Source organism: Rhagoletis pomonella, unplaced genomic scaffold, assembly GCF_013731165.1.
Source record: "Rhagoletis pomonella isolate Grant_MI unplaced genomic scaffold, Rhpom_1.0 Rhpom_scaffold_03094, whole genome shotgun sequence".
NCBI classification, from domain to species: domain Eukaryota; kingdom Metazoa; phylum Arthropoda; class Insecta; order Diptera; family Tephritidae; genus Rhagoletis; species Rhagoletis pomonella.
Genome location: NW_023461647.1, coordinates 2,935 through 18,249, shown reverse-complemented (window position 1 = coordinate 18,249; position 15,315 = coordinate 2,935). Strand labels below are relative to the sequence as shown.

At 32.2% G+C, this 15,315-nt stretch overlaps 1 protein-coding gene across 1 annotated transcript; it reads right to left on the bottom strand.

The window, feature by feature from the left end:
- Positions 1–218: 218 nt before the first annotated feature.
- Positions 219–990, bottom strand: LOC118753941 (circadian clock-controlled protein daywake-like; the record flags this gene model as incomplete). The annotated part of the gene is made up of 2 exons (XM_036488815.1): positions 219–420; positions 507–990. Coding segments are annotated over 2 exons (686 nt in total), but the record flags the coding sequence as incomplete, so codon positions are not given.
- Positions 991–15,315: the final 14,325 nt, after the last annotated feature.

Sequence of the window (15,315 nt, the reverse complement as noted above, 5' to 3'; positions counted from 1 at the left end):
CCACTGAAACAAACACTAATTTTGAGGGCCTTGAAAGACCTATTATTTGGTAGGAATTAAAAAATTTTAAAATAGCTGGCCTGACTGTATCGAGCTGAAATGAGACTGTGTTGAGAAATAAAACGCTTTTTCGCCGAAAAGTATATATTTAATTCAAAAAGTCAGTGACTTCAAATTACCCTCGTATAATACGTAAATTATTTAAATTAATAATTTTTTCAATCCTTTCCGTAAAACTCGTCATAGGGCAATACTCGCAACACACCAGCCAACAGCCGTTTAACAATTTTCGCAACCGCATCATTTATTTGATCTTCCATATCAGAATACAGCACCTTCCAATTGTCATTGATGAGTTGATTTAGAGAATTGGCCAATTGTTCGTTACCATTAAATAGATTTTCGAATTTCACTTTCATTCTGTTTAAAAAGAAAAAAAGTAAATTTGAATTTTATAAATCATTAAAATTTAAGTGTCATGAAAATATTTGTATAATTTGTCTTACAATTCTGGTGTTAATTTGCATTTGAGGTCCTTAATTTTTATGAACTGCTTGCCATCTTTCCGCACTTCTTCGCTCTTAAATTTCAAACTGAGTTTGCTATTCTTCAGTTTTATTTTCGCATAACCAGTGGCGTCCATTGGTAGTATCAGCACCTTGCCGCTAGAAATGTATTCTCCATCGACTACCAAATTTGGTATGGTTATATATATTTCAAATTTTGAATTGAGTGGATCCTTTTCAAAGCCCACGATGCGTTGCACAGTTAAATTGCTGATGCCATGCAGGTACATTTTCTTGAATTCCAAATTAAGCGAAACTCCCGAATGCGGGTTCGCTTTTGTAAGAACAACATCGTCGAGTGAAAGTTTTTCTATATCGGTAAGACCGATTTCCGGAATTCCTTGAGCATAGTTTTGTAAAATGAACGGAAGTGTTTTAGCAATGCAATCAACATCGCCAGCGTGACATTTTTCTATTTCGGAAGCTGTGTATTTTTTGAGGGCAAAAAAAGAAAGTAGTAAGATATTAAGGTTATTGGCAATTTTTAACGGTTACAAAACTACTTAAATATATAATACAATTAAGAATACAAGTATGTGATTATTGTTTTTATTTTATTTTATTTGAGGCAGTCTTAAATACAGATTACGTTGGGCTTCCTGAAGAAGCAGTCCGCGATATTTACAAACAAAGTAGGTTTCAGTGTGAATGCAGACAAAACAGACCTAGTGCCTCCACCAGAAAGTTATAAATTCAGTAGCTCGTTTCTGTAACACTTCTCTACCGATTATCTCTCTACTGGTAGAGAATATACGTCATTCTCTACCAGGGGAAGCCGACTCGTGAGGAGTTCCCCGATTTGTGGGGAATTTCAGTTTGCGTGGGGAATCGGGGAATGGACCGTTTTTTGTGGGGAATTTCAGCTCGTTCAATTCTAGTATGGCAAAAAAATTATCGTTGATTTTTAGAATTTTCTTTGCATTTGCTTTCATATAGCGAATGAACATAATTTATTTTTATATGGAAGAAAAAAACGCAACAGCTTAGGAAAAAATCCTAAAACGGAAATTTTTAGCCATTTGAAACTTGCACTTTATTATTCTAGAATTGAGTAGGCTACGTAAATGCATATACAAAATATTTATAGAAACTCCATTTAAAAGCTCGAAATTTTTACGAAAGTTTGCTGAATTTTGTTCAAATATTGCACAAAGTCTGAAACTTGGATCTATACGGTTTTATGTTAAAGAAGAAACTATATTTTTATAAAAAAAAATAACTCAAATTAAATAACAAAAAATAATAATAATTGATGCGAGTAATTTTTTCAACCACTGTATGTAAAATTCAAAATGACCATAAAAAGTAAACTTTTTGATTTTTTGTCTTCCTTTTGACCTAAAAACAGCATGCAATGAACTTAAAAAATATATATAAAATGCCTTTTTCGGTTCCTGCTACCATTGAAAAGGATTCCTTGATGCAAGAACACCAAAAATATCTATTTAAAACTTTTTAAAAAGTTCACCTCATAGGGTTTTCAGGTAAAAAACACAGCTTCATCTAATTGGAAAAATAATCATATAATTAGAAATAATCAAATAACTGAAGATAATCTAATAACTAGAAACAATCAAATGATTAAATGCAATCAAATAATTAAAATAATCAAACAATTAAAAATAATCAAATAATTAAAAAAACAATTTGATTAATTTTGATTATTTGATTATTTCTAATTATTTGATTATTTTTGATTATTCTTTAATGGCAATTAATATGATTATTTTTGATAATTATAATTAATTATTAATGGCTGGGTTATGTAAGAAAATTAAAATAATCATTAAAATTTAAAATTGCAAAAAAATTAATGATTACTGGAAAATCAACAATAAGTTTTTCATTATAAACGGCCTCAAGCTCAATAAAAATTGTTGAATATAATTGTTATAAGGCCATAAAATAACAAAAATAAATAACTTAAGGACGAGCACCCCTAAAAGTTAAACATTCTAATAATAGAAATATTAACAAAAACCAACAAAACCAACAACCACATGATCAAGTGTGAATTGCAGCGGAATAGCTGCGCTTGATTGTAGTTGGCTTAACAAATGAAATAGTGGAAAAAGCAACAAGAATTCACAAGGCGAACTTAGCACAGTGCGTAGGCAACTGGCTGAGTCAGTGGGATCGTCGGTTCGAATCCTACTGAAAGAAGTCGGATGAGGAAATGTAGTGATTTCCGAAATAGCTATCACTTCTACCATTTTTTCAGAATTATTGTTGCTTTTCCACAATAAGTTTTTCATTAAAAGGCCAAGAAATAACAAAAACAAATTTATAACTATGTAAATTATTTTAAATAAAATGTAATGCTCACAGGGAAAAAAAATGTTTTGTCGACAAACATATATATGTAGCTGTGAAATACGGTGTTACGTTGTTCTTTCAAATGACCATAGATAACAGGGATGTTGCGAATATTTGCATTTCTGGAGGGTATTCATGTATTTTAGATATGTATTTGTATTCCGCTGCTTTAAGCATGTCATACCATCAGAACACAAACAAGTATGTTTCTTTACAATGAAATCGATCAAATAATTAGATATAATTAAAAAATCAAAAATAATCAAAAGTAATCACCAAATTTAATCAACTACTATTTATATGTTCAATGGCAGCTTAAGAGCTGACTTAGCAATGTTTCCCCATGGTAGCAATTCCAGGCGAAGCGATAGCTAAAGTTATGTAATTCTTTGAACCAACCGTTGCCAGAATCCTTCTGATAAGGAATGTTTTGCTAGTTCTTCCTGGCGTATCAAGAAGAAGGTCCCCGAACTCCGTCAATTAATATTTGCATATTTTTCCTCTAATTTGGTGCTGTAACCGCCTAAGCCATTTTGGCCGAGATCGACAAAGAACGCCAGTCGTTTCAATCTGTGCCAACTGACGACAGTTGGAAATGCCACGTGAAGCCAAGTCCTTCTCCACTTGGTCTCTCCCTCTTCCTCTGCTACCACCAGCGGATTGCGAGTTGAATACTTTCAGAACTGGAACGTCGCTTCCCATTCAAACGACGTGGCCAAACCAGCGGAGCTGCTGTATTTTCATTCGCCACACCATGTCCATTTCGTTGTAAAGCTCATACAACTCATCGTTCCATCGTCTGCGGTTTTTCCGTCGCCAACGCGCAGAGGCCTGTAAATCTTCCATAAGATCTTTCTCTCCAATACTCCAAGAGCCATCTCATCGAATGTGGTCATTGTCTAACCTTCTGCGCCATATACCAGCTCGGACATGATGAGTGACTTATAGAGTGTGGTTTTTGTACGTCGAGAGAGGACTTTACTCCCGAATGGCAATTCAGTACAAAGTTGCACTTGTTGGCTAGAGTGATTCTGCATTGGATTTCCATGCTGACGTTAACCAAACCCAATCGCCTTGCTTCGTTATCTAACTTGGAAAAGGCAGGACAGACTTCGTGGTTTTTGTTACCGATGATATCGATGTCATTGGCATACGCCAGAAATTACGTAAACAATTTTTCCTGAGTGGTTCTGTTCTGCAGCTCTTATTATCTTAACACTTGCATAATGCGATCGTAAATGCCCTTCTGAATTCGTCTTAATTTTGGAATGTTGGTTTGGGCATATAACAGGGGTTCACAATAGTAATAGTAATCATAATCATAATAATATTATCTGAAGTTATTCAAAATTTCTTTACTCGCAATATACGTAGTAGGCTATGGCGACCCCAAACGAAATAAATTGTTTACGATTAAAAGTTAACTGATTTATAATGCTAGGGAATGGTGTCAACAATTTTAAGTGTTCATTAAGTATTTGTTAAACCTCTTTGTTGCGATAGTTTTTTGTTTTCGTTACTCTTTTATCATTTTGTTATTTGTTTCAGTAGTTTTTAGCCGACTTCACAAAAAGGAGAAGGTTATCAATTCATCGGATTACTTTTTTTTATGTATGTTACCGCATAACTTTGGACCACGTCAACTGATTTCCAGGTGATCCCATACTAATTTGGTTTAGATCCGATCATTGGATCATGGAAAAATTAACGGTGCTATTAAATTTGTATATGGGAATTGAAGCCGGTTGTGTTTTTTGCTTAAAAATTACTTGTTTATTAACTTTTTACATTAAGTAATTTGTGTACCAACTCTTCGTTGATAATATGATCACTTCGTTTGATAAGATGTTGCAAATTCTATATTTATTTAAACTGTTCCTATTTTGGATAAGTTTAAAGATTTAAAAAATTCCCTAGTAAAGCTTTCCCAAACACTTTTCGTTTAGAACCAGTTATGTTATATTTCATTTAACTTTAATATTTTCAGTCTTTACTTTTAGATAGGTGATAATCCTATTAAAAATATTTCCAAATCAATATTTTTCAAATACCTTTCGTTTGGCACCCATATTGTACCTCAAACATATTTTCTGCTGTAAGCCTTTTCAAAACTTTTTAGTTTCGACACACACGTGGCAATACTTCATTTATTTTATCAATTTAATTGAGTTAAAATTTTCAAATAGAAGGCAACCCTCCTCAAAATTATCTCCAACAGTTAGCTTTCTGAAACCTATTTAATTTGATACCCACATTGTAATATTTCATTTATTTTATCAATTTAGCCGAGTTAAAATCTTTAAATAGGTGGCAACTCTCCTCAAAAATATTTCCTAGAGTAATATTTCTGAAACCTATTTTATTTGATACCCTCATGGCAATATTTCATTTATTTTATCTTTTTAACCGAGTTAAAATTTTAAAATAGGTGGCAGCCCTCCTCAAAAATATTTCCAACAGTTATCTTTCTGAAACCTATTTAATTTTATAAATACCCATATTGCAATATTGCATTTATTTATCAATTTAACTGAGTTTAAAATTTTTAAATAGGTGGAAACCCTCTTCAAAAATATCTCCAACAGTCATATTTCTTAAACCTCTTTAATTTTATACCTATGTATATAATAAGTTATTTATTTTATCAATTAAATTGAGTTAAATTGTCGAGCAGATAACAACCCTCCTCAAACATATTTTCGGCTGTAAGCCTTCTTAAAAATCTTAAGTTTGATACCCATATTGAAATGCTTCATTTATTTTATCAATTTAACTGAACTAAAATTTTCAAATAGGTGGCAACCCTCCTCAAATATATTTACAACAGTCATATTTCCTAGACCTCTTTAATTCGATACCTGTATTGTAATACTTAGGTCATTCATTTTACCTTTAAATTGAGTTGAATTTTCAAACAGGTGACAACCCTCCTCAAACATATTTTCGGCTGTAAGCCTTCTTAAAAATCTTAAGTTTGATACCCATATTGAAATGCTTCATTTATTTTATCAATTTAACTGAACTAAAATTTTCAAATAGGTGGCAACCCTCCTCAAACATATTTCCAACAGTCATATTTCCTAGACCTCTTTAATTCGATACCTGTATTGTAATAGGTCATTCATTTTACCTTTAAATTGAGTTGAATTTTCAAACAGGTGGCACCCCTCCTCAAAAATATTTTCGGCTGTAAGCCTTCTTAAACCCCTTTAGTTTGACACCCCCACGGCAATATTTCATTTACTTTATCCATTTAACTTAGTTAAATTTTTCAAATAGGTGGCAACCATCCTCAAAAGTATTCCAGCAGATATCTTTCTTAACCCTATTTAATTTTATACCCACATTGCAATATTTCATTTATTTTATCAATTTAACTGAGTTAAAATTTTCAAATAGGTGGCAACCGTCCTCAAAAATTTCTCCAGCAGTTATCTTTCTTAAACCTCTTTAATCTGATACCCATATTGTAATATTTCATTTATTTTATCAATATGACAGGATTTAAAAAATTTCAAACAGGTGGCAGCTCTCCAATTTTTTGTAACATAATTCATCCTGGTATTATACCGAGCAATACCAAAAAAAAATATTCAAATCAGTTCAGCGGTTCTCGAGTTTTGATGACCGTGACAAACGAACACAACATTTTTATATATATAGATATAGATTTCTAAATCAAGATTTCTCAAATGCCTTTAGTTTGGTACCGATATTGTAACATTTCATGTATTTTACCAATTTAATTGAGTTAAATTTTTAAACAGGTGGCAACCCTCCTCAAACATATTTTCTACTGTAGGTCTTTTAAAAACTCTTTAGTTTGATACCCTCATTGCAATATTTCATTTGTTTAATAAATTTAACTGAGTTTAAATTTTCAAATAGGTGGCAAACCTCCTCAAAAGTATTTCCAAACGTCTTCCTTCTTACACCTTTTTAATTTCATACCTATGTATATCAATTGGGTTAAATTTTCAAACAGGTGGCAACCCTCTTCAACCATATTTTCGGCTGTAGGCCTTCTTAAAAATCTGAAGTTTGATACCAAAATTACCGTATTTCATTTATTTTAACAAAATAGCTGAATTTAAATGTTGAAAGATGTGGCAATTTTACTCAAAAATATTTCTAGCAGTTATCTTTCTTAAACCACTTAAATTTAATATATATATTGTAATATATTATTTGGTTTATCAATTAAATTGTGCCAAATTTTTTAACAGGTGCCAATCCTCCTTTATAATATTTTCGACTGTAAGCCTTCTTAAAACTCTTTAGTTTAATACCCGCATAGCAATATTTCATTTACTTTATCAATTTAACTGAGTTAAAATTTTAAAATGGGTGGCAACCCTCCCCAAAAATAATTCCAACAGTTATCTTTCTTAAAACTCTTTACTTTGATACCAATATTGTAATATTTATTTTATTTTATCAGCGTAATTTAGTTAAACTTTCAAACAGGTGGCAACCCTAATCACACATATTTTCGGCTGTACGCCTTCTTAAAACTCTTCAATTTGCTACCCACATTGCAATATTTCATTCACTTAATCAACTTAACTGAGTTAAAATTTTAAATTAGGTGGCAACCCTCCTTAAAAATATTTCCATCAGTCATCTTTCTTAAACCTCTTTAATTTGATATCCATATTGTAATAATTCATTTATTTTGTCAATATAATTGGGTTCAAAAATTACAAATAGGTGGCAACCCTCCAATTTTTTGCGGTATGATTGGTTCTGGTATTATACCGAACAATACAAAAAAAAAATTATTCAAATCGGTTCAGCCGTTCTCGAGTTTTGACGACCGTGACATACGAACACAACATTTTTATTAATATAGATGTAACTCCTCTATCGATGTATGCAGATGTATTCAAAAGCAGTAATCTGTCAAAGTAAAATTTGCAGATGTTCATGAAAGGTATGAAGCCTTCGGCATAGCCGAAGACAGCGCTGCTCTTACTTGTTTTTTGATTATTTTTGATTATTATTGATTATTTTTTTAATGACAAATAATCATGATTGTTTTTTGATTAATTCTAATTATAATTGATTACTTACTAGTTCCTCGGTTAAAAACACGAATTGAATTAATCATTACGATTACCGAACCCATGTAATCGTTTTGATTAGTAATCGTAATCGAAAGTTAACAGGTCTGCATAAAGCACACTTGTAGCCTTGATGGTAACATTCAAGAGATGTGTTTTCTTACTGAGCCTGAGTTATCCTTATATACTTCGCCTTTTCTGAGAACTCAATTTCTGTCCCTGACGAGGTGGGTCTAGTCAAGTTGATTTTCCTTCTTTTGGTAAATGGGGTAAATGGGACATTGATTGACTTCAGTGGGTTTATTGACAAGCCCCTTTCAGCGCACCAGTATTCAGTAAATATACATACATACATATGTAGTTTGTCACAATTTTGTAGTTCAGTTCAGTTTACATAAACTTCTAGGCACAATTAGGAACAAGGTTGCTAAAATGTTTGGAGATATATATTTTCTATTTTTCGCAAATAACTATTTTGGTTGCGGAACCTACCAAACTCCAATCTAGCCAACCTGGTTGGCAACACTGATAATAACTGAAAAATCCGGACTTTTACTTTTTTATTCCAGTAATAATAGTTAAACTTGAACCAATATTTTTAAGGCCGAAATAAAAGTCATTTCCTAATAATAAACAAACCGCTTATCCAAATTAAACAAATTTGGTACCAAATGAAAGAGGACTAAAATAGCTTTCAAATATAAATATAGAAGTTTAACTGTTATTACTGAACTAACAAATAGATAGATTATTTTATTTCAAATAAAATAAAAGTCCGAAAATAACTTTTTTTTAACGACTTTTATTATGGAAGTGCGGGTCCCTGGCTCTAACCAATTTTTTAAGCCGGCTTTTCGCATTGATTTCGGTACCACAAAAACATGTTTTTTGAACGGGCTTCTTCTGACAATAAAAATCGTTAACCGCGAAGTTTATATTTGATGGAATGGAACAAAAAAAAAATCATAAGGTGCCAAATCTAGACTAAATAACGGATGACCCATCAATTCTTGCTCATTCAAAACAATTTGGTCTATTAAATACATCAAGATGATCGGAATCTCAGTATACGTTGTCCAACCCAAAAGTTTGGGACTTGTACTGAACCCTTTTATGAGTCAACTTATTGGGCCTTAACACAGTGTGTCAAATTATGCAAACGAACAGACAAGCAATCGACTAAAACTGATGCATCAACGATTTTAAGAGTGGCATTGAAATGCTTATTTTTTAATGCCCAACCTATGTTGCCGCGAATCATTTTTATTGGTAGCCAAATTCCTTTAAAAAAAGGGCTATAATAGAGCTAAAAAAAGTCGTTGTGGCTAAAAATTGTAGCTAAAATTGTTTACTTACATATACATATATACATAAGGATACACGCAAACATTTTAAATAAGTAATGCTATAGAAAAACAATGAACTCTGGAAGAAAAGCTAATATTTTGTATAAAAGGGGGAAATATACGACACCAGCTTGCTGGCTGCATCAAGTGATTGTACCATAAGGCCCGAAGCATATAACTTACCAGCATGCTGGTACAATATTTATTTCTTTACAAATGAGGTCGAGGATAGATCGAAATGATTAGAGCCGAAATTTCATAATTTTTCTACCATTTTGTTAAACATTGTTTTTTTTTTCTTAATTCACAACTGCAATATCGTGAACTTAATCTTCCACAAACACGGCTTTGACTCATATAGTGCAAAAAATTTCCGCCAAAATACTTTTTACTTAGAAAATTGAGCTAATTTCACCACTCACGACACAAGCATGCTGGTACAATCATAAAATTTTCAAATAGTTTTCGAAGTCGGACCAGCAGCTGGTACAATCTCACCACAAGAACATACACGGTCAATCGACTTGATGGGCCATTTAACAAATTAAACGGCTCTTAGTTTTCTGAAGTAACCTTTAATTTTAAAGCTCACTTTATATTTAAAGGTTGGATTAAAAATAAAGTTATGTGAAAAGTTAAGCATTTCTATTATCGGGTTTTGACGGTTGTAAACCAATTTAAATCCGATAATAAAATGATTTACTTTAGACAAAATCATAAATTTTAATGCAACCTTTAAATATAAAGTGAGCTTCAAAGTTACAGGTTACTTGAGAAAACGTCCCTAAAGGCCGTAAACTTATCTATTTTAAACTATAGTTAAATCGTTAATAGATCAGTTACAGTATGGATGTGGTAGCTAAATCTAGCCACCAAAGGACTAAAACGGCAACACTGTGCCCAACTTTGCCATTACAGTTTTTGTAATTTAATGTCAAGTGGAAATTCAGCATTAGATAAGAAGTGAAAACAATACTGTTGGTGGGCCAAGTAGAGATTCACAAGCACTTCTGCCTAGAGGTGGAGAAACACCTATATTTGCTACCATCGATGTTTTCGATGTTATACGATCAACCCGGATTGTTGTGAAAAAATAGGGCGTTCAAAGTCAAAATAAAGTTAGTTGTAGCGTTTTTAACAGATAACCCATTAAAATCATGTCAAAAAGCCGCAAGTAATGTATGTAAGTGAAGTTAAATAAAAGCTTGTAAAAACGTAAAATTTTTATTGAGTGGGATTGACATAAAACTATTACAAATAGATAAAATATTTTTTATTGAAAGTCTTAAAAAATATTTTGATTTTGGTTTAGAAAGGTTATAAACTAGAAACGAAGATTATTTCATTTTACATGCGCAGAGGTGTACAAAAGAAACATCGATAGTCGCCATCAACTACCGATGCATCGATAGTGCCATCGATGTTTTCTTCACCTCTACTTCTGCCTTAATGCATTCAAATTGGATTACGCCCGCGGTGATTAGAAGAAAGTCTTACAGCTTCCTTTACTTTTTATTTGCCAGGACAAACTTCACACAATTGCGTTTACCTGGAGTACCGATGAAAGCGAGATTCATAGCCAAATATATTTACTGCTACAAACTTTTTTATTGGCTCTCGGTATGGGTAAAATTAGCGTTAACCCAGGAGAAAAATTAGTAACTGCTTCTGGTGTAACCTAGCAGAAAATCTGTAATTGCTACCTGTGTGTACAAATGAACTTTTCTGGACTACTTCATGGCTATTTCAGAACCATTTTGGGACCAGTTTGGCCCATTTCGATACTAATTCAGGACTATTTAAGTAACATTTTGATCATTTTCACACTAGTTCTGTGACATAGCCAAAATTGACCGTTTCTCTGAGAATTTTCCATCAAAACATTTCCTTTGAATGGAAAATGGTCAAAACTCTGTACAAATTGGACGACGAACATGAAAAATGATACAAGTGACTACATTACGCCATGCAACAGACTATTTTTATGTCACCGCATAACTTTGGACCACGTCAACCGATTTCTATAATTATTTTTTAGGAAAGGTGGTCCCATAATAGTTTGGTTTAGATGCGGTCATTGCGTTTTGAATAAATTAACGGTACTCTTAATATTTTATATGAGAATTGAAGTCAGTTTTGTTTTTTGCTTGAAAATTACTTGTTATCGTCTGCTAATCGAATGGTTCAAATGAAAACCGAATTTCCCAGACATGAACGACCGAACAGAAAGAGCTTTTCATCATTTTAAAGATTTTAATCAGGCTTGACATTCGACGAAAAGGACAAACAATATTTCTTCCAAGATGTCGAATATTACCGACAAAAGTACACATCAACCGCACACATCTCACACAAAAAAAAATCGTTTAATATGAGCCGAAACATTTGAAATACATATTGGAGACATAGATAAGAACTCAATATTTATAATATTGCAATTCAATATAGTATATTTTCTTTTTTTCCTGCCCTCCTTCAGAATTTGATGTTATTGCGTGGCCTGATTTTCTATCCGATTTCAGACTATTAGGAAGCATACGAGAACGTTTTATGTATATTCCCAAAATGTGAAAAGTCCAAAAAACAATGCTCATTTTTTTCCTTAGTGCAATAGTTATACGATCAGCCCGGACCCACTCGGTAATACCGAATCTTCTTCTTCCCTTTCTTCTTGATTGGCGCTGTAATCATCTAAGCGAATTATCGAATCGCGTTCTAGAAATTGCATGCTTTTTTCACTCCCAAGCTCACATTTTTCCACGCGGAAACATTTGAATTCCCGACTGCATAAAATTCAAATAACGCTATGGCCACTCTAATCGACATACATTTACACATATGTATGTATGTACATACATATGTATGTTATAACTCGTACTCACGTAGATCGCCATTTGTGAATTGATAGCAGACGCCAAAGATGATTAAAACCGTTAGTGTTTTCGACTTCATTAAGGATAAATTTACGTTGGTAGCTGTGTCTTCACTAAATTTATACTGAGTTAGAAACTTTTTCACTATTTTACAACAAAATGTACTACACCATCCAGGGTATTTAACAAAATGAATAATCTGCACGTGTGCGCTATGGATATTATGGATTTATATTAAAATTAAATTTTTATCTGCTGACCCATCACACCCAACCAAGTAAGGGTCTACAAGCCGTTTAATGTATGTGCGTATAAATAAAAACATACATACTTACATATGTGCATATGCCCTGTAGAAAAAAAGTATCAATTGATAAAAATCAACCAAATTATAGTAAGCGTTTTTGCTGGATTTCTATAAATACCTAACTTTTACTTAGCTATGGCAAAACTAACTTTGAGTGAGTTGTAAAGTCGTGCAAGAGTCATGCAGACGCTATCGGGAGTTTGTTTTCTTTAAACACGCTTCTACTTAAATATCTTCATACAAAAATTACTTATCGAATTAAGGACAAATAAAAGATCGAAATTTTATAATAGTGGTATTCACCAAAGTGAGCAAGTGGTCTGCCAGTCTGGCAAAAGAGTAGATCAGCTCAAGCAACGACTGTTGTCAACTGACGTTGTTTGAGCTCATCTGCTCTTTTGCCAGACTGCCAGGCCACCAGCTTAATTTGGTGAATACCCCTATTATTTTGATGATATATCTGATACTCAAATATGGGATCACCTATATAAAAGCATGTAATGTTAAATAAATAAAAATGTATTAAAAAGTTTTACTTATATTTGATGTCCAAAGGTAGTTAGCTACTAGTTAGTTGACATCTAATGCAGAGGAAACCCGTTCTTTTTGTTTTTGAAGCCATTGCCCTTTAAAAATAGTTTGTTACGGCCGAAGGAAATAAGTAATAAAAAGTTACAACTAGTTGACTGTTGGGTAGTTAAAAGTTAGCTATAAACTATCCCCGTTTCCTGCAGGGTGTGGATATGTATCAGACTGGTACCAGACCAGTACATCCAATGTATGTTTGTATGTATGTAGATGTTGACTAACTAGAACATTAACAGAACCAGAATCTTAAATTTTTTTGTAGATTTTATGGAAATGTCTTTGTTCTTTGATCGCTTACAATACTGCATACTCAGAATCTAATTAAAAACTCGAAATCTTTACGAAAATTTGTTGAATCTTTTTTTAAATTGCATAAATTTTTAAGGCAGTGGCACTCGATTGTTACATTTGTACAGATTACTACATTTTTATATTGGGCTATTGGTACAAAATAAAAAAATGGGATTTTTTTTGTAGTCAAAATATTGGTACAATACAGCGATGTTCTATTGAAAAATTTCAACAAATTAATTTTCGTGATTGGAATAAAGAAAAATATTTGGGTATTTACACAATTGGGATACGATTTGCACGAAATTTTGGCAAATATCCAATCGTGTGACACTGCCTTTAAACTTGTATTTACACGGATGTTGTTAAAGAATGAACTATAAAAAAATAACCAGAAATAACTAGCAACAAAAATAATATTTTAAAACTTGTGAAAATTTGATGCGGCTATAATTTTTTCGACTACTGTACATTCGACTGCATCACCAAAAAAAGTTGCGGCTTTTCTGGCGGGATTACCAAACCTAGTATATTTTAAGACTTCTACCAAAATATTTCTGAAAAATATTAAGATTTACGTGAGCTGGACCGGTTTGAAAATATCTCTAAAAATGGAGTTTTTTATGAATAAAAATAGTTTCTTTAAATATTTTTTCGAAAAACCCCCCAGATGACAAAACAGTTTAAGCTTAAAAAATCTATATAAAAATATTAAAAAATTGTATCAACGGAATCATAATAATAAGATTTTTGATGCTGTTTTTTAACTTTTTTCAAAAATTTGTGTAAGAATAACTTGAATAACTGCTCCAAAACTTTACCAATATAGATTTATGAGGTATCAGTGGAAAGGTATTTTCTCAACTTTTTTATTTCTTTGCAACAAAAACTCATTCACGCCCCAAATTTTTCTTTATCAAATACCAACACATCTTAATTCAACATGGAATAACACGCGTTTGTCTTACCCTCCTCTTTCATACTTTGAATAAGCGTATTCGCAAAGAAATTAAAAGGGTGAAAAAATACCGTACCAATGATACCTCATAAGTCTAAATTGATAAGGTTTTGGTTGAAATGTAAACTTCAAGTTTTTCTTAAACCAGTCTTTGAAAAAAGTTCAAAAACAGTATCGAAAATCTCATAATTATGATTCCGTAGAAACTTTTTTTTAAATATTGTATGCAAATTTTTTAAGCTTAAATTTTTTAATCATCTGAGGGAATTAAAAAAAAATATATATTAAAAAAACTTTTTTTTAATAAAAAACTAAATTTTTGGAGGTATTTTCAAATCGGTGGAATTTGGTGGAAGTCTTAAAATATAATAGATTTTATAATTTCAGTGGAAAAACAGTACCGATTTTTTTTATGGGGGTGATGCAGTCTACTTTACATAAGTTGACTATGATTACTGGGCCGAGCTATCATAGTAGCACAATGCCACTAAGTGCATTTTAAAATTTTCAGGCAATAGCCTCATGCGATTATCGATTATATTTTTTGTTGTTTGTGTGAAATATTTTATTTTTATCAGCATTTTTCTTTTAATCCAAATATGTTGAAATAAAAGTGAAAATAAAAAAAATAATTTGCCAGAACCCTCTCCTCCATCCGCAACTCGCCCCCCCCCCCCCCCCCCAAAAAAAAATCCTGCTACGGCCCTGTATATATGGATGTAAATGTTCATATCTTAAATCTATAATGAAAAAGTGCTTAAGTCGAAATTATCCCCATCCTCATACCTTGTCGAAGTTTTTCTCAGTTAAGGGATTTTTTTTCGCAACGCACGCATACGTAAAAACTAGGGATGTCAATTCCGGGATCCCGGAAACCCGGTCTTTTTGAGGTCCCGAATATCCCGGGATTAGTCGATTTAAATCCCGGGATTGCTGGAAACAATTTTTTTGTTAGCCAATTAAATTTTTATCACAAATATCCCGCCTCAAGGGCAAAACAAGAATTT